This window comes from Engystomops pustulosus, chromosome 5 (assembly GCF_040894005.1).
Source record: "Engystomops pustulosus chromosome 5, aEngPut4.maternal, whole genome shotgun sequence".
Lineage (NCBI taxonomy): Eukaryota > Metazoa > Chordata > Amphibia > Anura > Leptodactylidae > Engystomops > Engystomops pustulosus.
In genome coordinates this window covers 37,003,431-37,026,364 of record NC_092415.1, presented here as the reverse complement: position 1 = coordinate 37,026,364, position 22,934 = coordinate 37,003,431, and the positions used below count along the sequence as shown (strand labels likewise).

General features: G+C 40.0%; 1 protein-coding gene across 1 annotated transcript in view; it reads left to right on the top strand.

Annotated features, from left to right (window-relative positions):
- Positions 1–11,596: 11,596 nt before the first annotated feature.
- Positions 11,597–22,934, top strand: part of STMN2 (stathmin 2) — a 31,308-nt gene continuing 19,970 nt past the window's right edge. Inside the window, exon 1 of the mRNA XM_072151658.1 lies at positions 11,597–11,755. Coding sequence (XP_072007759.1) covers positions 11,737–11,755 — 19 coding nt within the window. The 5' untranslated portion in view covers positions 11,597–11,736. The remainder of the gene's footprint in view (positions 11,756–22,934) is intronic.

The following is a 22,934-nucleotide window of genomic DNA, read 5'->3' as shown; positions in this document are numbered from 1 at the left end:
ACAGCTTATCTCCTCCCCTCCCTGTACAATGACCTCTATATAGATAACACTGAGCCATCATTACATCATTATTGACAATAGATGATGTCACAGCTTATCTCCTCCCCCTCCTGTACAATGACCTCTATATAGATAACACTGACCCATCATTACATCACTACTGACAATAGATGATGTCACAGCTTATCTCCTCCCCTCCCTGTACAATGACCTCTATATAGATAACACTGAGCCATCATTACATCATTATTGACAATAGATGATGTCACAGCTTATCTCCTCTCCCTTCCTGTACAATGACCTCTATATAGATAACACTGACCCATCATTACATCACTACTGACAATAGATGATGTCACAGCGTATCTCCTCCTCCCTGCACAATGACCTCTATACAAGCAGTCCCTGGGTTACTTACAGAATGGGTTCTGTAGGTTTGTTCTTAAGTTGAATTTGTATGTAAGTCGGAACTGTATATTTTATCATTGTAACCCAAGCCAGAATTGTTTGGTCTCTGTGACAAGTGGATTTTAAAAATGTTGGATTGTCATAAGAACCTGGAATAACACTAAAGCTTCATTACAGACACCTGTGATAACTGTTACAGCTGATCATTGTAGCCTAAGGATAAAGTACAGTAAATTCCAAACATCCAGAGGTCCGTTGTAACTAGGGGTCATCTGTAAGTCAGGTGTTCTTAAGTAGGGAACCGCCTGTATAGATAAAATCAATCCATCATTACATCACTACTGACAATAGATGATGTCACAGCTTATCTCCTCCTCCATGTACAATGACCTCCATATAGATAACACTGATCCATCATTACATCACTACTGACAATAGATGATGTCACCGCTTATCTCCTCTCCCTCCTTGTACAATGACCTCTATATAGATAACACTGACCCCTCATTACATCACTACTGACAACAGATGATGTCACAGCTTATCTCCTCCTCCCTGTACAATGATCTCTATATAGATAACACTGACCCATCATTACATCACTACTGACAATAGATGATGTCACAGATTATCTCCTCCCCCTCCCTGTACAATGACCTCTATATAGATAACACTGACCCATCATTACATCACTGCTGACAATAGATGATGTCACAGCTTATCTCCTCCCCTCCCTGTACAATGACCTCTATATAGATAACACTGACCCATCATTATATCACTGCTGACAATAGATGATGTCACAGCTTATCTCCTCCCCCTCCCTGTACAATGTCCTCTATATAGATAACACTGACCCATCATTACATCACTACTGACAATAGATGATGTCACAGCTTATCTCCTCCTCCTCCTCCCTGTACAATAACCTTTATATAGATAACACTGACCCATCATTACATCACTACTGACAATAGATGATGTCACAGCTTATCTCCTCCCCCTCCCTGTACAATGACCTCTATATAGATAACACTGACCCCTCATTACATCACTACTGACAATAGATGATGTCACAGCTTATCTCCTCCCCCTCCCTGTGCAATGACCTCTATATAGATAACACTGACCCCTCATTACATCACTACTGACAATAGATGATGTCACAGCTTATCTCCTCCTCCTCCCTGTACAATGACCTCTATATAGATAACACTGACCCATCATTACATCACTGTTGACAATAGATGATGTCACAGGTTATCTCCTCCCCCTCCCTGTACAATGACCTCTATATAGATAACACTGACCCATCATTACATCACTACTGACAATAGATGATGTCACAGCTTATCTCCTCCCCCTCCCTGTACAATGACCTCTATATAGATAACACTGACCCATCATTACATCACTACTGACAATAGATGATGTCACAGCTTATCTCCTCCTCCTCCCTGTACAATGACCTCTATATAGACAACACTGACCCATCATTACATCACTGCTGACAATAGATGATGTCATAGGTTATCTCCTCCTCCTCCCTGTACAACAGATGATGTCACAACTTAATTACACCTAGTATTATCATATCATACATTGTCATCATTTCAATATTTTGTCAATAAAACAAATGAAATGAATCGGGAAGGGCAAACATTCTGGACAATAGGCAAACTAATAATTTAGATGTTTCAACAGTATCCTAAAGTAAAAGCTGACACCTATTACTTTATAGCCTTAATCTGCCCAACAGCGTTTCCATGGCTTCAAGCTATTATTCAGGACACTAAATAGATAATATTATCCATGTAGATTTATGATTTCTCAGACTAAGGTAAACTCTTGGCCTGGTGAAAACACCCCCACTGGAACTATTAGGTGAATTAGCTTTTCTTACAGGATTACTTAGCATTGCTTCCTTCATGCTTACACAATGCATTAGAATCAATATTTCTGGGAATGAAGTCTTCAATAAAAATGCTCTTTGGCAAGTCATCTGTTCAATGTGATGAGCTCCAGCCTTCCCTGTGTGCCGGCCGTTATCTGATCCAACAGCAATGGGATTTTTTTTCCAATGAGGAATGAACTGCAATGAGATCTTTGAGGGGTCCAGTACCCTTCTTCTTCATAGGGTGGTCCAGTATTAGATAGAGGGCTGCCTTTAAAAAAAAATCGCATAGTCACTCCACTCCCTTTGGGGTGTATTTGCTGTTATTTTTTCACTCATAATGTGATTATATTAAAAAAAAAATTGTGGGAGCTTTTTTCTATGACAGCAAAGTGACTGTTGGACATATATGAGGAAGAGGAATGAGGGTTGAAGAAGAATTTGGGAAAGCTGGGGGTTCACATTGCCACTTCCTCGGTGCAATCAGGACACAAATAAGGGGCTTTTATTGACATTGGAATAATGGGGCACATTTACTTACCCGGTCCTGTCGTGATCCCCGATCCGGACTGTCCGACGAGGATGAAGTCTCCCCGTGCTGCCCGATGTCTCCCCCGTGCTGCCCGATGTCTCCCCGCGCTGCCCGATGTCTCCCCGCGCTGCCCGATGTCTCCCCCGTGCTGCCCGATGTCTCCCCCGTGCTGCCCGATGTCTCCCCCGTGCTGCCCGATGTCTCCCCCGTGCTGCCCAATGTCTCCCCGTGCTGCCCGATGTCTCCCCGCTGCCCGATGTCTCCCCGCTGCCCGATGTCTCCCCCGTGCTGCCCGATGTCTCCCCGTGCTGCTTGATGTCTCCCTGCTGCTTGATGTCTCCCTGCTGCCGTTCCGCGCGTATCTTCCGACAAGTAAGCAGATGTGCCGAACATCTGTAATCTATTCTTCACTGTGTTCTTCACTGTGTTTTTCACTTAAATGATCCTGTGTTCACTGTGTTCACTGTTTTTATTCTATTCTTCATTGTTCTTCACTGTGTTTTTTAAATTAAATGCTCAAACTCGAGCAGGGGAAATACTCGTCCGAGCAACGAGCCGTTTCGAGTACCTTAATACTCGAACGAGCATCAAGCTCGGACGAGTATACTCGCTCATCTCTAGAGTTCACCTTCCTTTTCCCGGCGTATGTGCTTGTCTTGCGACACACTTTGACATGTTATGTCCCGCGCGTTGTCCGAATCTGTCGGATCGTCTGATGGGCCGCCTCCCAATTTGTGTCGCATTGTGGCAAAATCCGTTTACGTGCGGCACAATCCCCGGCGCAATCCCCCCAAAAAGTCGGACAACCCAGCGGAGATGCGGCCGCAGGACCTTAGTAAATAACCCCCAATGTCTTCTTCAAGTCAATGAAACCAAATGACCTTCAAGGTATGAACCTGTACAACCTCAGCTTCATATTGTTTTTCATTGGTCCCTTTTCATCTTTTTTTTTGCACAACTATTAATATATAACAATACATATATATACTGTAGCACATGTATCTAATAATTAAAATTAGCAGCATATTTATGTTAAGAATGAATGGATGTTTGTGTAGGGTGTAGGGTGAAAAACTAACATCTACCATCTACCATCCCCCATCTGCGCCTGTTATCTATAATTGTCACTCCCAATAAACTGTGGCCATCTGTTAAATTATATTGGATGATAAAGTTTAGGTCCATTTATTAGTGATGGGAAATTCTATACCTACAAATCGAATGAGACAATGAGCCATATGCAAGCCCTATTCACTAAACATATAATTAAATATAACTATCAAAGTGTCCAAATGTGATACATAATTGCTTGTGATGGTATATATTGACTAAAGAAAGTGGTTCAATACACACGATCATGAGTCCAGCAAGGATAAGGGAGGCCGCGGTGATACCTGGAATACAAATAATCAAGTCAGAATGAGAAGCTGACACCGATATAAAACAAGGTAAGGGCTCATTCACGTTTGGCGTCGTTTTCCAGGTCCATGGCTGAGTGATTTCCACGGATGCCACACAAAGCCATAGGGGCTCATTTACTTACCCGGTCCAGTCGCGATCCTGCGGTGCACTTTCCAACGTAGATTCGGGTTCTGCCGGAATTCACTAAGGTCGTGCGCCCGATATCCAGAAAGTGTCGCTTCTGCGCTGAGCTCCGCCGCAGTTCACCTGCTTCTTCTCGGTGCATGTGAGCGCTTGATCTAGAGACACATTTCGTTTTTTAAATTCCACGGTTTTTCCGAATCCGTCAGGTTGTCCGAAGGCCACGCCCCCTCCATTTCTGTTGCGTGAAAACCATCTCGATTATGCCAAAATCCAATCACGTGCGCCAAAATCCCGGCAGAATTCGACACAAAACGGAAAATTCGGGAAACCCGACGAAAGTGCGGCCATTGAGCCCTTACTAAATGAGCCCCATTGTTTTCAATGAGTGTTTTCACTTTGGCTTGTAATTTCACTGATCTGTTGTCCGTGGATAAAATGAAGAACCATGTTTTCACGGATGCGGATCACGGAAGGCAATAGTCTATTGATCTGCAAAAAAAAATTTTTTTTTAAATGATGATGCTGAAAACCCGTTTTTTTCTTCTTCCGTTTTATGTCTGTGATGCATCTGTTTTGTCTCCGTGTCTGCAAACAAAACTGAAGGTGTAACGTTGCTTTGAAAACATCATACCTGATTTTCCAGCCTCATCAGAATAAAAATCGGATGTTGCATCCACTTTTTTGCAGACCCCTAGACTTACGACAAAAAATATGACATGTTTCATAAATTTTTCCAAGAACAACGGATTATTGAAAATATAAGCCAATGGGGCAGATTTACTTACCCGGTCCAGTTGCGATCCAGCGGTGCTTTGTCCGATGAGGATTCGGGTCTGCCGGGATTCACTAAGGTCCGTGCGCCCGATATCCTGAAGATGTCGCTGCTGCCGCGAGGTCCGCCGAGTTCACCTGCTTCTTCCCGATGCATGTAAGTGCTGATCTTGCGACACAAATTATTTTTTAAATTCCGTGTCTTTTCTGAATCCATCGGGTTGTATAATGGCCTCGCCCCCCCATTTCTGTTGCATGGAAGCCGGCGCCGATGCGCCAAAATCTGATCGCGTGCGCCAAATTCAGGGCAAATCGGAAATCATTGGGAAACTGCGCAATCTGGACCCTTAGTAAATGAGCCCCAATGTGAAAACACCTATACAAATCAATGGGGCACATTTACTTACCCGGTCCAGTCGCGATCCAGCGGCGCGTTCTCTGCTCTGCATTCGGGTCCAGCCGGGATTTATGAATGTAGTTCCTCCGCCGTCCACCAGGTGGCGCTGCTGCGCTGAAAGTCATCTCATCGCGCCGGAATGCACCACCTCGGACCAGGTGAAGGTAAGCGCTCCCCAAGCGACACTTTTTCGGTTTTTAAATGCGGCGGTTTTTCCGAATACGTCGGGTTTTCGTTCGGCCACGCCCCCCGATTTCCGTCGCGTGCATGCCGGCGCCGATGCGCCACAATCCGATCGCGTGCGCCACAATCCCGGGGCAATTCAGGTACAATCGGCGCAAATCGGAAATATTCGGGTAACACGTCGGGAAAACGCGAATCGGGCCTTTAGTAAATGACCCCCAATGTCTTTTGGAAATCACTGAACCACAGACATGAAAAACAACACCAATGTGAAAGAGCCCTTAAGCCTTCCTTTATATTTAATATGGTTTAAGATGGTAATCGGGTTGATGGTAGCTCCAGGGAAGTAAGGTCTAGGTTTTCATGCAGGTTCATAACAAGTGTTCAGCATCACGTGAGAACATTCCAGTTGTTGATAACTTTTGAACCACAAAAGATATTACAGATATGATTTTGCCAAATGATTTCTGCGACAATTCTCTTCCTATTTATCTATAGAATCTCATTTTATAATTCTATGTTGTGCATTTCTTTTGTCAATGTAATTGAAAGGGGAATTAGGGAATTTGAAAATAAATTGTCAAGTGGGTTGTGTTCCTACATAGTCTGACAGTGTCCTATCAGAGCTGACATGTGTAGATTAGCATTGAAATGGTAAAACCCATTTGTCAATTTTGAAATTGTTGAAAAAGTCACAGCACAGCAGAATACCGAGTTTTAAGAAACATTCCTCCAGAACGGGAAGAATAGCTCCCCAATTGTCATTCTGGAACATGTAAACAAGATTATGACTAAACCACTAAAATAACTTCTCGTATGGCACCAGGTAATAGATGCATAATTGTATATTCCCTTATGTAAATGATGTTTATTTTTAGCCGGCAGTACACAGCTTGTATGTACTAGTACTGACAACTTATGGAAATGATGTCCTACTGGGTTTCCGAAAGGTTAGAAGAATCCTTTTCATATTTCCTAATGACATTTTTTTATTACACCAACATATAATTTGTCTGTGAACCATGACCATGCCAGCCTGGTACTGCCATGTTCCCACCTCAATCTCTAATTACTGTCAGGTTACAATACAAAGGAATTCATGTAATACATTCCTTGTGCAGATAATGACATGCGGATATGGATGGTTCAGCGCAATCATCACTGTGGATTAATGCAAGTCGTGCACTGGTTTCCATGCATTCAGTACACCATGTGCGTCTTGTTATAATAATGTCCTGTCATTTCCTCTGGAGCTTGTCTCTTTTCTGCATTTCCAGCAGATTATCCAACCTTTCCTTAAAATGTTTTAATTAACAATGTATGGCATATGAATATGAATTTTAAATAGTTTTTATCTTCATAACACTATTCATACTGTTTTACAAATTTACAACATTTACAAAATTAATTCCACATAGGTTTGGTTTTGAAAAAATTTACAGGAGAGGATTGAGAAATTAAAGTAGCTCTGGAAAAAAAATACATTCAGAATATAACTACTATAATACCGCCCCTATGTACAAGAATATAACTACTATAATACTGCCCCCTATGTACAAGAATATAACTACTATAATACTGCCTCCTATGTACAAGAATATAACTACTATAATACTGCCCCCTATGTACAAGAATATAACTACTAAAATACCGCCCCCCATGTACAGGAATATAACTACTATAATACTGCCCCCTATGTACAAGAATATAACTACTATAATACTGCCCCCTATGTACAGGAATATAACTACTATAATACTGCCCCCTATGTACAAGAATATAACTACTATAATACTGCCCCCTATGTACAAGAATATAACTACTATAATACTGCCCCCTATGTACAAGAATATAACTACTATAATACTGCCCCCTATGTACAGGAATATATCTACTATAATACTGCCCCCTATGTAAAGGAATATAACTACTATAATACTGCCTCCTATGTACAGGAATATAACTACTATAATACTGTCCCCTATGTACAGGAATATAACTACTATAATACTGCCCCCTATGTACAAGAATATAACTACTATAATACTGCCCCCTATGTACAAGAATATAACTACTATAATGCTGCCCCCTATGTACAAGAATATAACTACTATAATACTGCCCCCTATGTACAGGAATATAACTACTATAATACTGCCCTCTATGTACAAGAATATAACTACTATAATACTGCCCCCTGTGTACAGGAATATATCTACTATAATACTGCCCCCTATGTACAGGAATATAACTACTATAATACTGCCCCCTATGTACAGGAATATAACTACTATAATACTGCCCCCTATGTACAGGAATATAACTACTATAATACTGCCTCCTATGTACAGGAATATAACTACTATAATACTGTCCCCTACGTACAGGAATATAACTACTATAATACTGCCCCCTATGTACAAGAATATAACTACTATAATACTGCCCTCTATGTACAGGAATATAACTACTATAATACTGCCCCCTATGTACAAGAATATAACTACTATAATACTGCCCTCTATGTACAGGAATATAACTACTATAATACTGCCTCCTATGTACAGGAATATAACTACTATAATACTGTCCCCTACGTACAGGAATATAACTACTATAATACTGCCCCCTATGTACAGGAATATAACTACTATAATACTGCCCCCTATGTACAAGAATATAACTACTATAATACTGCCCCCTATGTACAAGAATATAACTACTATAATACTGCCCCTATGTACAAGAATATAACTACTATAATACTGCCCCTATGTACAGGAATATATCTACTATAATACTGCCCCCTATGTACAGGAATATAACTACTATAATACTGCCCCCTATTTCCGTTGCCTGCAAACCCAGCGCTGATGCAAGACAATCCGCCAAAAACCAGGGGCAATTCGTCGCAAAACAGCGCAAAACTGTAATTTTCAGGAAACCCAACGAAAATGAGCAATTCGGGCCCTTAGTAAACGAGCCCCTATGTATCTAAAAGCATCCAGGTTCAATCTGTGAATTCACATTAATATTTGGTAATAGGGGAATCGTATCCATACTGCAGTGTCCATGTACTTTATAATATTACATGGCAGCACATAAAATACATTTAACCATTTGTCTGTGACAGTAGGGCCCTAAACCCAATGTAATAAGGAGGAGCTTTACATTGTTCACCCCATATATGATATCCATAAGCCTCCGTAAAGCATCAACAGGATTTGCCTGTAATCCCTTTATATTTTCACCATATTTTAATCCCATTTACTATATATGGGCCTATTATTGTTGCTAATGTGGACCTATAATCTCTCCATTTCAATGACCCCTATCTGTTTCCTTTAGTAAGCTAAAGCTCTGCACTGAAGTCCCCTTTATTTCTGCTATTTCCTTGTTCCCTTTGTATCAGGCAAAAACTATTTAGACAGGAAAACATGTAATTTGAAGCAACAACATCCCCTATAATTTACATAAATCAATATACAAAACTGCAGCAGAGTGTGCTGGGGGTGTTGTAATAAGCAGTAGGGGCTAGTGACAAATTGCTTCCTACTCCTAATCCTGTAGGAGCAGAGGAAGACAACAGATAATGCAATTAGCAGTAAGAAGCCATTATAGAAACCATACATCCTGGAATAAAAGTCTGGATCATATGCACTGCATCACAAATGGAGCATAGACACATATAATGTTATTCTATTTGATATTTTTTTGTAAAAATGTTAGTATAAAGTTAGCGTTGAGAGTTAGAGTGTAAATATTTAGGAGCGCAGTGCTTGAGCATAAAGATCTATGCAGATTCCCAGATTCCTGATGTGATACTTAGCAAGGTGTGTAGAGGAGTTCCATCTAAACTTTTCTCTAGAGATAAGTGAATCTACTTGTTCGAAGATTCGGTGCAAATCTGGCAATTTTCAGGCATCCAATTGAATCAAAATCGGAATATTTACGGATTCGCTTTGACCAAATGTTTCATGTTGGGGGATAGCTAATACTGTCAGGCCAGAAACACATCTCTGTAAGGTCTTCAGTTATTTGCATCAGTTATTGTGAGCCAAAAACCTGGAGAGGTCAGACACACGCATTTCCATTTTAACTGTAGTTACCTCATCTGATTTTGCCTTTTGGACCCATTAAAATTCAGGTTTTACCAAGTTCCACCGAACCCGAGTTTTAAAATCCTGTTTGGGGGTGGGTTCAGGTACTGAACCCAGACCCCAACAGGTAACATCCAGAACTGATGCTGGCAAAGTTGGCATTTAAACCACTACGTCTGTGTTGCGCACCATTTTGGTCATGGTTGACACTCCTGATGACATCATTTGGGAGTGATCACCCTCCCCTAAATGCTGGCTCCAAACACCACGGGCAGGTTAATGCCGGCATGGGACCATTTAAATGCCACTCGTGCCTTTCAAGCAGCATTTGAAGTGTAAACACCTTCAATTGGTGCCACTCTGCGGTTTGGGTCTGCCCAACAATAATGAAGACCTAACAGAGATGTGAACTGGCACTTAGAGGGCAAGAGCAGGTTATATATCAGTTGCCAGGATAATTGTAGCAACATTGATTCGGACCTGAATTTATTTTTTTTTTAAATTTGACGAAGCTTCTATGTATCTAATCTTGGATGTCTTTCACTGTAATCTCCTAAATAAATCAAGCTCCACATTGAACCTGCAGAATTAAACTTGTTCAGGGCATCTTCTGCCAAAGACATTCAGATTAGGCTTGTTGGCATTTTGGGGGAAAAAAAAAAATCCAAATGCACGACATCCATCATCCCCTACTAATATATATAATGAATAATGATTTACTGACAGGGATCTGAGCGTGTGCTGGGTGGGGTCAGCAGCCCAATGCTGAGAGATGACAGTCACACAATGCTACACGTTACAGGGAAAAGCCTGAGCCTTTTGTCTTTGCAGAGCCATGTGCCTGTTATCTGCGCTTTACAAGACTGGGCCTTTTAGTCTGATTACTGCCTTTTCTCCTGAGACAGTGGAGGAAGGGTTAATCACGTCTTTCCACACCAGCTACTGGGCATTGCCAAATGCACTGTAAATTGGTCTCCTGCTGGGAATGTGTGGTGGCAGGACTGCAAAGTGAAAGGTGGAAATAGAAGACCTGTAGTATCACCTGCATTGCTTGCTGTATACACAATATATACATCATATATGCATCTATATAACAACCATCAGCATAGTCCTTTAGTATATAAGTCTTAATATCGAGTCCCTGTGTCGCAGTGTGGTTCAGAATTGCTTCTCCTATACAATGAGGCAGCATTCATTCACTTGTGGCCTTGCTGGAGGGAGTGAAGAACAGGATTCCCTGTAGCCTTTCAGCACCAAGGACAGTTCAGTACAGAATCAGAGCCTAAGGTCAATCTTTACAGTGAGACAAGACATGAAATTATTCTAATTTAATAATACAGATTAAATCTGGGATACAGTATGTGATTCTTGATTATACGCACGTATATCTATACACATAAACAATATATATATATATATTATATATATATATATATATATATATATATATATATATGTATGGTGAATATACTGGTATAGACTTCATATACTATCATCACTGATATTTCGTTATCCATAGGGTAGACATGCCGGTAGCGTCTGATTTCCATTTCAATTTTTTTTTAATGTAATTCATTTATACGGAATGTACTATTAAGATTATAGGGGGGTGTCTGGGAGATGCTGAAGTCAAGCCGCATCATTCTATTCTATCTCTCGGTCCTATTGGTGGATCAATATTTAATGCTTAGAGATTGAAGGTTGAAATGAGTCATATCAGGGGACCCCGGGAGCCAATCTGCTCGAGCCTAGGACTGCTAATTATTCATGGGCTCCTGCCTCTTGCTCTTTCTTTTGCACAGCCCCACAGTGCTGACTCAGTGCCTTATTCAGTCTTTTCTCCCTGCTCCACTGCTGTAGCTGGATCTCTTGCAATCACAACCTCTCAGCATCTGTATACATCACCATGGCCAAAACAGCAATAGGTAAGGACAGGAGCAGCTCCATATTCCCTCTATCTAAGATCCTAAGCAGGAAACTTGTTTATATTATTGTATTTCTTAGATATTGTTACATTGTAACATTTGTGCTTTTAGATTGTTACATCTGTCCTGCAAGCATTGTACAAGTGTGAATATACTGGATACTATATATCAGTTTTCTTGGCTTTGTAGATAGATTTATTGCATTATTTATTGTAGAAAGAATTATTCTCAGACCTTGGAGCCAGACACGCCCAATACAATGTTTCTTATACGGATGAGATGTGATCAAAGAGAAAATGTTCTTTTATACTTTTCGGTTGCTTTTATTATCTTGTTGCTTCTATAACACATGCACGTTGTTATAGCTTTGATTCGGGCGGTGTGTAGGGTGAGACAATGCTATACAAAGGATATAAGGCACCTGCACTTCTATACAGCTAGCTCTATAGCACAATGCAGACAGACCCCACCCATCTGCCTCCTGTCTTGTTCAATGTGGAAGCACTTTGCAATATCTAAATGTGTTACTGCTGCCCTCTTGCTATTGTAAAAGACATGGAATCCTCTGTCAGACCATTCATTTGTCTCACCTGTAATTCTAATTGATTCACTATAACATTCCAATTATTTAGCTTTTGTAGGACTATATATGTTCTATTATATCCTCTCCTTTATATCTGCTATTACAGATCTTGCATAGCAAAGGTTAAATGTTGCATATCAAAGGCTAAAAATCATCATTTTATGTTCCTCTTTGCTGATCTATTTTATGTTGCATGTATTTAGCTGTTCCATATATAAATGAAACTAATAGGTTTGATATAGTTCCGTCTCTTAGTGAATTTTGCATCATCATTGCATTTTGTAAAGGTCAATGGGAAAATCCTCTAAGTCCCAGTGTATCATTGGAAATTTGTGCCAATTAACAAGTCATTTTGACCCTCAACCCCCTCTTACAGAGATTTCCGAAAGAGGGGTGAGGCCATATTGACAGATTTCTATGTAAATTTGGTTAACCTGGATCTATGGGAGTCTGGCCAGCCCTGCAGTAGGGAACATGCCACCCCTCCCTATTGCAGCAATATAGTAATCAGTATTGATAATTTGCAGTCACTTGGAGAGTGACGGCTGCAGGAGGCCACTGTTTTATGGATTCTATGGATGTCTATAGCCGTCATTGTGTGATATATGGCTTCACATCTTGTCAATCATAAACGTGTCTCTGAGCAGCGAGGAGATGTCTCAGATCATTAAAATTGTCCATCAGGCTTAATGATTCGCTTCCAAAAGTATGACTTCTAATTGGATGGCGTCTGGCAGGCTGTAAATTCTTACATTACAATATTATAACTCAATGGGCATGGACAGAAACATGCACATTTTTGTATTCGTGTCTCTAGTATTATGACATAGAAAGGTTCTAATAACCCATAAGTTCAAAAATGTGTAAAGACTTTATATGAAATATGACAGAAAATGCTATCTCACTGTACATCAGTATCGATAAAAGATTTTAGGGTGGAAATTCAGTGGAGAAATCTGACCTAGCTAAATTTCATTGTATTGATTCTTTAAAAACTAAGAAGAAACAATGGGCTTTGCCTTCTTCCTCTTGGGAGTGTTTCTGTGTGATCATTCTCAGCATGACATAGGAAGAACTGCGAGTAAACTACTGCCCCCTGCTGTGTGGGAGAGGCACAGCAAGATATTTAGAAAATAGATCTCGCTGTTTGGCAGGGGGGTTAAGTTCTTGCACATTTGAATATATAATATAATTTTTTATTAGATTTATATATTTATATAAAACCTTTTACTTTTATTTATTTCTTAAATTTTAAAATTTGAATTGGTATTGAAAAGCAATAACATATTTTATTTGAGAGTGTATGGGCCGTGCCTTGTATAGATTTGGGTTGTTCTTTTATCATTGCAAAAAGGCTTGTTTTATAAATATATATATATAGCCATTTTTTATAGGCCAATTCCTATAAAAGTGCATATTATGAATATCTATCTATCTACGGTATATATCTATCGCTCTATGCAATAAAAAGTCTAAAGCAGCACATTGGAATTTATTCCAAAGAAGAAGGGGTGCTATTTTCACTATCTATCTATCTATCTATCTATCTATCTATCTATCTATCTATCTATCTATCTATCTATCTATCTATCTATCTATCTATCCATCTATCTATCATTTCGATAGATAGATGGATAGATAGATACATAGATAGATACATAGATAGATAGATACATACATAGATAGATAGATATAAGATAGATAGATAGATAGATAGATAGATAGATAGATAGATAGATAGATAGATAGAGAAAAAAGCCCACGGTAGCGCAGTGGTATCTATATTCCTTGGATATCTATATGTCTATACAATGTAAAGTGCAATGCAACACAGTAAAATTGACTTTAGAGAAGATTGGTTGCAATGTCTGCTATCTATCTGTCCATCTATCTTGGATACCTACCTATCCTACATAATTATAGAAAGATATTTTGTAGCACTGAAACATATAAATGTGGGACTAGTGTTGGTTCAGAATGGCTACATTTATAATAACATATAACAGATTTGTAGGTTTTCATTTACTAGCAATATAATTAGGGGGAGCCCTGCCAAAATGATTATACAGTCTCCATTTATAAACCCTATACAATAGAAATCTCAATAAGACTTTTTATCCCTTTGAATTGTTCCCTGCTCTGACACCTTCCTGAGTATATCCCTGGAGGATGACAAGGCGACGTCTGGTAATACTGCTGGGACAGGTGAAGGTGACATCACTAGTCGGCATCTTCCCCAATGACTCTGAGCTGAAAATAAAGTGAAATCCAGTGTCTGCTAGAAGACAAATCCCTGCGGCGGTCGTGTAACGCCTGGATCACATTACAACCACAATGCCACATCTGATCCCAGAGTCAGGGAGGATCAGACTGCAGCATGGGCCTATAGACGGATTCATAAGACAATTTATGGACATGGACATTTGTAACCTATACCACTATATACCCCATAGATGGACATTCATTGCTTTGCCAAGTCAAGGACAGCTGTTTTAGGTGAAATGAACTGGAGTTAGGGGGTGTCAGTCTTCTGCGGCCTCAAACACAGCAAACAACTGCACTTTGTAAATATAAGGTCTTTGTAATGGCTATTCTTAGTCGTGGTTGATTTGTTTCAATGCACTTTCATTAAGGAGTCATTTTAGTTATAGAAAAAAATGGGCGGGACTTAGTATTTGGCCACTCCCTCTAAGAAGAACACAACAATACTACTATATGGCCTTTATGCTGACTATATACAAGGATTTCATTTTTATAGAATGCATTACAATACTGGATGTACAGACAGTCCCCAGGTTATGTACAAGATGGGTTCTTTAAGTTTGTACTTAAGTTTAATAAGTATGTAAGTCAGAACAAGTATATTTTATAATTGTAAATATATATAATATCATTATAATTGTGAATTTTTACTATTTTGTGCTGTCATTGGAACAAGAATTATCAATAAAGCTTTATTACAGACACCTTACAGCTGATCATTGCAGCCTGGGAGAAAAGTAACATCCAGAGCGCTTCACCAGAGGTCACAGTGGGCAGAGGGGTCCGTCTGTAAGTCGGGTGGCCTTAAGTCGAGGACCTTCTGTACTGTTATGTGTACTTATTGCTTTAAGAGATATCACTCTTTCAGCCTAAATCACTTGCATATTATATGATTTGACAACTGAGATCAGATAATTTCAATGCCTAGGAGTCCAGTGGGCGGTCCTACTCAATAACTGTCAGAGCTGTATGCAAATGGCTGTAGGGAGGGATGTTAATAATTTAGGCAGACCACCCACTAGACTCTGAAATGCTGAAATATTAGAGATAATATTAATTAAAGGTTATAACTTTTTTTTCCATAAAACAAATATATGTCATATGAATCTGCTTTGCTTTTCCTTTGCAAATAAATATTACTTTAAAAAAAGTTGCATAGAATTGCATTTATGGTATCACCCAGCTGGCAAACCCATCACCTTCAGCATTAGTGATTTAAAGGGGAAGGACAGTGGCCAAATATTTCCACTAGAGTAGAGAAAAAAATGGATGGATGATGAAAAAAAGAATAGAAATAGTAAAGAGATATAATAGAGTGGCACACTGAAAGACTATATAGCTAAAGTTTGTTTCACATTTGTTAATGAAATGTAATAAATTCAGGCTTAGTGTATCTTGTGGGGAACAAGCCCAATGGGGCAGATTTACTTACCCGGTCCCATCGTGATCCTGTGGTGCGCTCGAGCATTCGGGTCCGGCGTGATTCACTAACATTGTGCGTCAGAGTTCCTTCCTGTGTCGCTGCTGCGCCGAGGTCCACCGGAGTTCACCTTCCCGGTGCATGTGAGTGCTGATCTTGCGACACAAATCCTTTTTAAAATTCTGCGGTTTGTCCGAATCTGTCGAGTTGTCCGACAGACCGCCCCCCAATTTCTGTTGCGTGCAAGCCGGCACTGATGTGCCAAAATCCGATCGCGTGCGTCAAAATCCCAGGGCAATTCGGCGCACAAAGGAAATATTCAGGAAACCCGCTGGACGCTTAGTAAATGAGCCCCATTATGTTTTACATTGAGGCCCCTTTAAGTTGTTACTTGTAGTGTAAGAACATTTCTGTAAAATGACTGGATAAAGTCTGCAACTGCTGCTCTAGCGGGCAAGTGGCTGTCGCTGTCACATCACCGCTGGGCCTCTTTATATAATCAGTGCACAGTGACAATGAGAGCCAGAGCGAATGTTTGTTATTTTTATGCCCACCCCCCCAATCCTATATTTATAAACCCTTCATCCTAGACAACCCCTTTAAAGGAAATTTACCATCAAAATCACACATGACAACCACAGACACTTACTCATAGATCCAGGCACGTGACTGTGGTTATCTTCTTATATATGTTATCCATGGCCTCTGTCTTTCTAAAAATCAACTTTTAAAATATGCTAATGATCTTGAATGGCTCTATGGGTGTTTCCAGAGCCCTCAGAGATGGTATATTTCCTTAAAAGCTACTGGATGTTCCCATCTGAGTTGGAAGCTCAGTTAGGAGTTTCTGTTACAAAAATCCTGTACAAATATGTCCAGCAGATAGGACTTTTTCATCCAAAAAAATGAAATGCCCAAAGGAAACGCAATAAACCCTGTAATAGTCAATTGGATTTTTTTTTGGTCTTCATCAAGGCTCATCCTTTAAAGCATCTGATATACAGGCAGTCCCCGGGTTACATACAAGATAGGGTCTGGAGGTTTGTTCTTAAGTTGAATTTGTATGTAAGTCGAAACTGTATATTTTATAATGGAAGTTCTAGACAATTTTTTTTCTTTTGCCCCAGTGACATTTGGAGTTTCAAAATTTTGGTGTAATTGGACCAAGAATTATCAATAAAGCTTCATTACAGGCATCTTACAGCTGATCATTGCAGTCTGGGACTATAGTAAAGCATCCAGAGAGCTTCACCAGAGGTCACAGTGGGCAGAGGGGTCCGTCTGTAACTATGGGTTGTCTGTAAGTCGGGTGTCCTTAAGTAGGGGACCGCCTGTATATGTATGTGGAGCAATACAGGATGGCAGATGTGAACCTAGCCCTAGGCATATAAAACCCCTGGCTATATCACAACATTTATTAAAATGTGCATTCACACCATGTCAAACACAATGTACAATTACATTATCCGTTCCTGAGGTGACTGGTGCAGTCAGGTATTTTTCACATTTGTCATCAGTGATAATACAATATTGCTGCCTCTCATGAGCATCTTTAAGAAACTCGATTTTCAGATGTCAAGATCAATTGAGTCCCCACGTGGTCTACGTGGCCTGCCTGAAGATGCCTGGGAATCCAGGAGGGATTTCATGCCAATTTCACATGATCTTCATATAATTGGATTCTGTAACATTTTAACAGAAAGAAATCAGATTGATAAATTTAGCCACAAACACTGAGACACAAGATACTCAAGGAATAAGCCAGGATCGCCACCATGGCCGCATTAAGACTGCCATGGGCCCTGGGCTGTATGCACATTATAACTCTACAAGTCTGGAATCACTTTCTACATATGGTACTAGAATCAGGCTTCTTGGGGAATGGAGGATGTGTCCCTTCCGCCTGCTTTTAATCTGTGGTTTTAGGACCTTTAGAGGACCTTCAAAGGTCCTGAAATGGCTTTCGTGTAGAAAGAACAGATGTATGAGGATTCCATGGCCAAGACCCTTCTCAGTATGTGGTGGGTGGTGCCCTTAATTATGATCCACTACTTATCTCCGCTGTAACATCAACTTCCATCAAATTTGTGTCAAGATGCATTTACTCTCTTAAGAAATTCAAGGTGGGACATAACATGGAAAAGCAAGACATATTTTTTTTATATTTGGATCTATGGATTTTCAACCAAAACTTTATATATCCATGTAAAGAAAATAAGAAGAGAGATCCTGAGCCAATGGTTGCAAATTATGTTACTTATGTTGGATGTCACCTCTGAATTAGCTTCTCAGTGATCACTTTTCCCTATCTAAAAAAGTGAGAATTTTATCACATTATGGGATTGTCATTTAATAATAGATAGAATGAAGGCTGGCTAGAAAAAGTCTCTTTTGTTCTTGAGGACTCATGCATTCTATGAACTATCTATTGATTTCAATAAGGACTGTGTAATGCCTCTTTTCTCCATTAGGGGCACTGCAGGGAAACTAAACACTTGCTGCTGGCTTTCCTTTGGAGATTATAATTTACTTCTACAATAATGTTTTCATTGTGTTCAACCTATTGTTGGGGGAAAACATCATATAACAACAAGGAAATACTAAACTTAAGACTTTAGACTAATGTTTTCTTCATTGTAGAGAAAAATTAAATAGTAGCATGAGTATGTATTGTCATTTTTCATATAAAGCCAGTGCTATGTTCAGTTGTGTCTTGATGTAATGTAGCATGATATGGTAGCCATTAGCCATTACGGTAACCAGTAGGCACAGGGGGACCTTCTCTATTATTTTCTTTTAACCTAGAAGTCTGTTACACCAAAACCTGACTGCATTTATTTTATTGCAGCCACTTGAACAGTCCAATATATTGTCTAATCTAGAATCTGCAATCATATACTGTATTTTTCGGACTAAAAGGCGCACCGGATTATAAGGCGCACCATCAATAAATGCCTGCTAAAATGTCTAGGTTCATATATAAGGCGCACTGGACTATAAGACGCACCTGATTATAAGGATGAATGACCAGCAGGTGGCAGACCTGTGCACAGTTAAAGGCAGATGTTGTCTGTAAGTACGGTTCATATAAAAGGCGCACTGGACTATAAGACGCACCTTTGATTTCTGAAAAAATCTAAGGATTTTTTGAGCACCTTATAGTCCGAAAAATACAGTATATGTGTACTAGATGCTTCATATATGTCCTTGAGGCCCAGGAACACCAGTATTAATATTTACGGAGCTCAAAATCCATAGAGATTAGTGACGTGAACGACCTTCGCACAGGCTGAGGAGTGATCATTCCTTGGAACGCTGATACACCCCATTATTGGCCCGGTTAATAGGTCCATTAGTCAAGTAAGAGTCTCACAGTGAATTACTTAAAGTAATTACAACTAATTATTACTGCAGTGTAAGACATAAGTTCCTTAATGTCCACTTATAAAAACCTGGCCTACATTTACTGCTTCAGCCCCGGGTAATTGCATATCTGGCCATTTTACTGAATAAATAATGACTGCCACCTTTAGTATTTAATGTCGCAGGTCAATTCACAAGCATTAGAAGTCATATAATAGTGGAAAACCTGTGGTTCTCCAAAAATATCTCCTTTTTTATCAGGTCACCAGGTATGAAATGTTCTTTCTACAACTCCCTCTTTTATCTGGACTCTCACCCATTGACATTTTTTTTTAAATCCTCCAAAGTCAAATGGAAATGAGCAGAGAAGTAAAATTGTGCCTGAGATGAGTCAAGTTTAGATGTAGCAGTGGAGTGTATCTTCAGTTCTGTAGAACGCAAAAACATCATTTTCAGTGATTCTAATCTTTAGCTTGTTTCTTGGCACTCCAGAACTCTTCCCTCTAAACTTGATTAATCTCAGGCAAAATATGACTCTTCTCTGCTCATTTTCACATGATTGGAGGCTTTTTAAGGTAAATGGGCGAGATTTCACATATAAGAAGGAATTCTAGAAAAATGACATTTCATACCTTATCTGAGGGGGCTAGTAGTTTGATAGGATAAGGAGTCCTTTGAAAGGAGAGAAAAAATGCACACACATGAACATAATAGTAACCTGCCTGATGTAGAATTATGCTATAGTCTGCACAAGGCTATAGGAAATACATGGGCATTGGGCATGAACACCACTGGCCATGGCCCCTTTAGGGCCGCTCTAAACTCTCTTGTTGTGGAGGGGGTATAAATGGTAAAATAATAGAATTTCCTACCGAGCGCCAGTTATTGAAACTATTTCCGGGCTTGTATGACAGAAAACTAGCATTTAAACCCTGATAAATCCATTGTCTTATTTATATAAAAAATTCCAATGTTAGATTATGTACAATAATTTTCTGGACCATGCCACAAATAAGACTAAGAAAATTGCAGAAAAGATTAAAGGCAGAAATTATGGCGATCACACGACCCTCCATTTGCGGCCATTTTATGGTCAGGAATGTCCGGCTGATGAGGTAAAAGACAGGAGGCTTCACTTTACTTATCAAGAAAGTGGTGCAGAACTAGTAATAGATGTATATTGGTGAATTACCTAATATCCTCCCCCCCCCAACACTTACACACATTACAAAACACATGAGGTAAAGTGGCCAACCCCTTTATGTAAGCAGCCAACAAGTAGCTGTATGTACTCCTGTGCCTATGTTACAGTATGGTTCTCTTATTTGGTACCATATTATCTATCTTAGAACTGTTGCTGTTAGAGTATAATACTGTAATAATAAAGCATCTTCTGGAATATGACACAAATTTCACTCTGGAATCAAAGCCGTACAGCGGTATATATTGGCTTCTCACTGTATATAAAAATGTACACTACTAATACAGCAATTGACATGAACCTTTGGATTAAGTTGCACAGATGGATCTAGTTGGTCAAAGGAATGGCAGAAGTCATCATTTTCAGGTATTATTTCACTCATATTGGGGCACATTTACTTACCCATCCCGTTGCCTCCGCCGATCCGGAATGTCCAACAAGGATTCGGAGCTGCCACGATTAACTTACAGAGTGCCCCCCGATTTGTGTTGCAGGAATGCCAGCGCTAATGCGCCAAAATCCGATCGCATGCGCCAAAAACCCCTGTGCGATTCAAAGCAAATTTCAGGGAAATATTCAGAAAAACCCGACGGAAATGCGTCTGTAGTAATTGTGCCCCATTGTGTCGTTGAGCAAGCAGTGAAGTGTTAATGACAGAGACACGTTAATAGGTCATCTCTGTCTTCCGATCTGATGGTTCTGCTCATGAAAACAGGTGCAGCAGTTCATGTGTGCAGCAACCCATAAACCCCAGCCGGTGATTTGTATGACTGAGCCGGCGCCAATTAGACTAATGAAAGCAAATGTTGTGTGAGCTGCCTTGGGTTAAGGCTTATGTGCACCTCTCTTTGTAAATCACCGCCAGAGGATCAATATTTTCATGCCCTCCGTGACAGCTCGGCCTCCAATGTCATCAACAGATTAATTAGCCGTTCCGTTCTTCTTCCCAGGCAATTTCTACAAAGAAGAGAATTAATATTGCTAAATAGATGCAAAATAATTTCATAGAAAAGAGGATCATAAGATAGAGGCCAATAATGCAACTTACAACACTTCAAAGTTTTGTGTAGAGATGTTACTGAATAGTGGTCAGGACATGGGTCTACTCCATATCCCTCTGGCTCGCAGCTGCTGGTGACATGGAGGTGGTCCCATATGTATAGAGAAGACAACCACTCTGCATGAACCCCTCAACCCTAATTCCCATTAATGAGCAGGTATTTTTTGGGGGGAAGGGTCACCTGTAGGGGAAATGTAGCAAAGCCAGATAAACATTCAAATGAATGGATAACCATAGAAAAATAGATAAGCAACTTCCAACACAACACAAGTCACTAGACTAGATGCACCAAAGGTATCACAGCTTGTGGGGTATCATCCAGTGCACGTAAATTGCCTGGGGCTCCAGGGGCAATTAATGAACAAAGAAGTGGATATAACCGTTTTTTCCGGTCTATAAGGTGCACAAAAAATCCTTATAGTCCAGTGTGCCTTATATATGAACCATATTTACAGACAACAGCTGCCTTGAACTGTGCACAGGTCTGCCACCTGATGTTCATTCATCCTTATAACCAGGTGCGCCTTATAATCCAGTGCGCCTTATATATGAACCTAGACCAGTGATGGTTAACCTATGGCACTGGTGCCAGAGGTGGCACTCGGAGCCCTTTCTGTGGGCACTCAGGCCATCACCAGAGATGACTCCAGGTATCTTCCTGCAGTCCCAGACAGCCCAGGGCTTGCTGTGCACAGAGCTATATTAAAGTGACAGCTGTACCTGGGACTATTTTCTGCTTTATTGATGTCCTCAGGGGCTGGTATCAATGAAAACTGTGACAGAGGAGGGAGTATAAATCACAAATTAAATTTCTGTGTTGGCACTTTGTGATAAATAAGCGGGTCTTTGTTGTAGTTTGGGCACTCGGTCTCTAAAAGGTTCACCATCACTGACCTAGACGTTTTAGCAGGCATTTATTGATGGTGCGCCTTATAATCCGATGCGCCTTATAGTCCGAAAAATACAGTACATAGAGTCCATCCATTTCTTTTACATGGCTTTGAAACAATGGTTTCATTTATAAAGGAATATAATAACAGCTGCAGTTTGCTATTATAACAATGTATGTTTTCTGACCTTTCAAAAGCATGTGCTAGATCATAAATCAGTGTAAAACACACAAACAGCCTAACATAATGAAATATAATAAGTTATTAAAGACACTGTTCCATAGATGCTCATGGACTGTGACAATATAATAGAGAGCTTTAATGTTCTAATACATGATGTATGACCTTCCGGGAGTATAATATGACTGATACCACTGGTTCTTTATTAAAAGTCAAACAA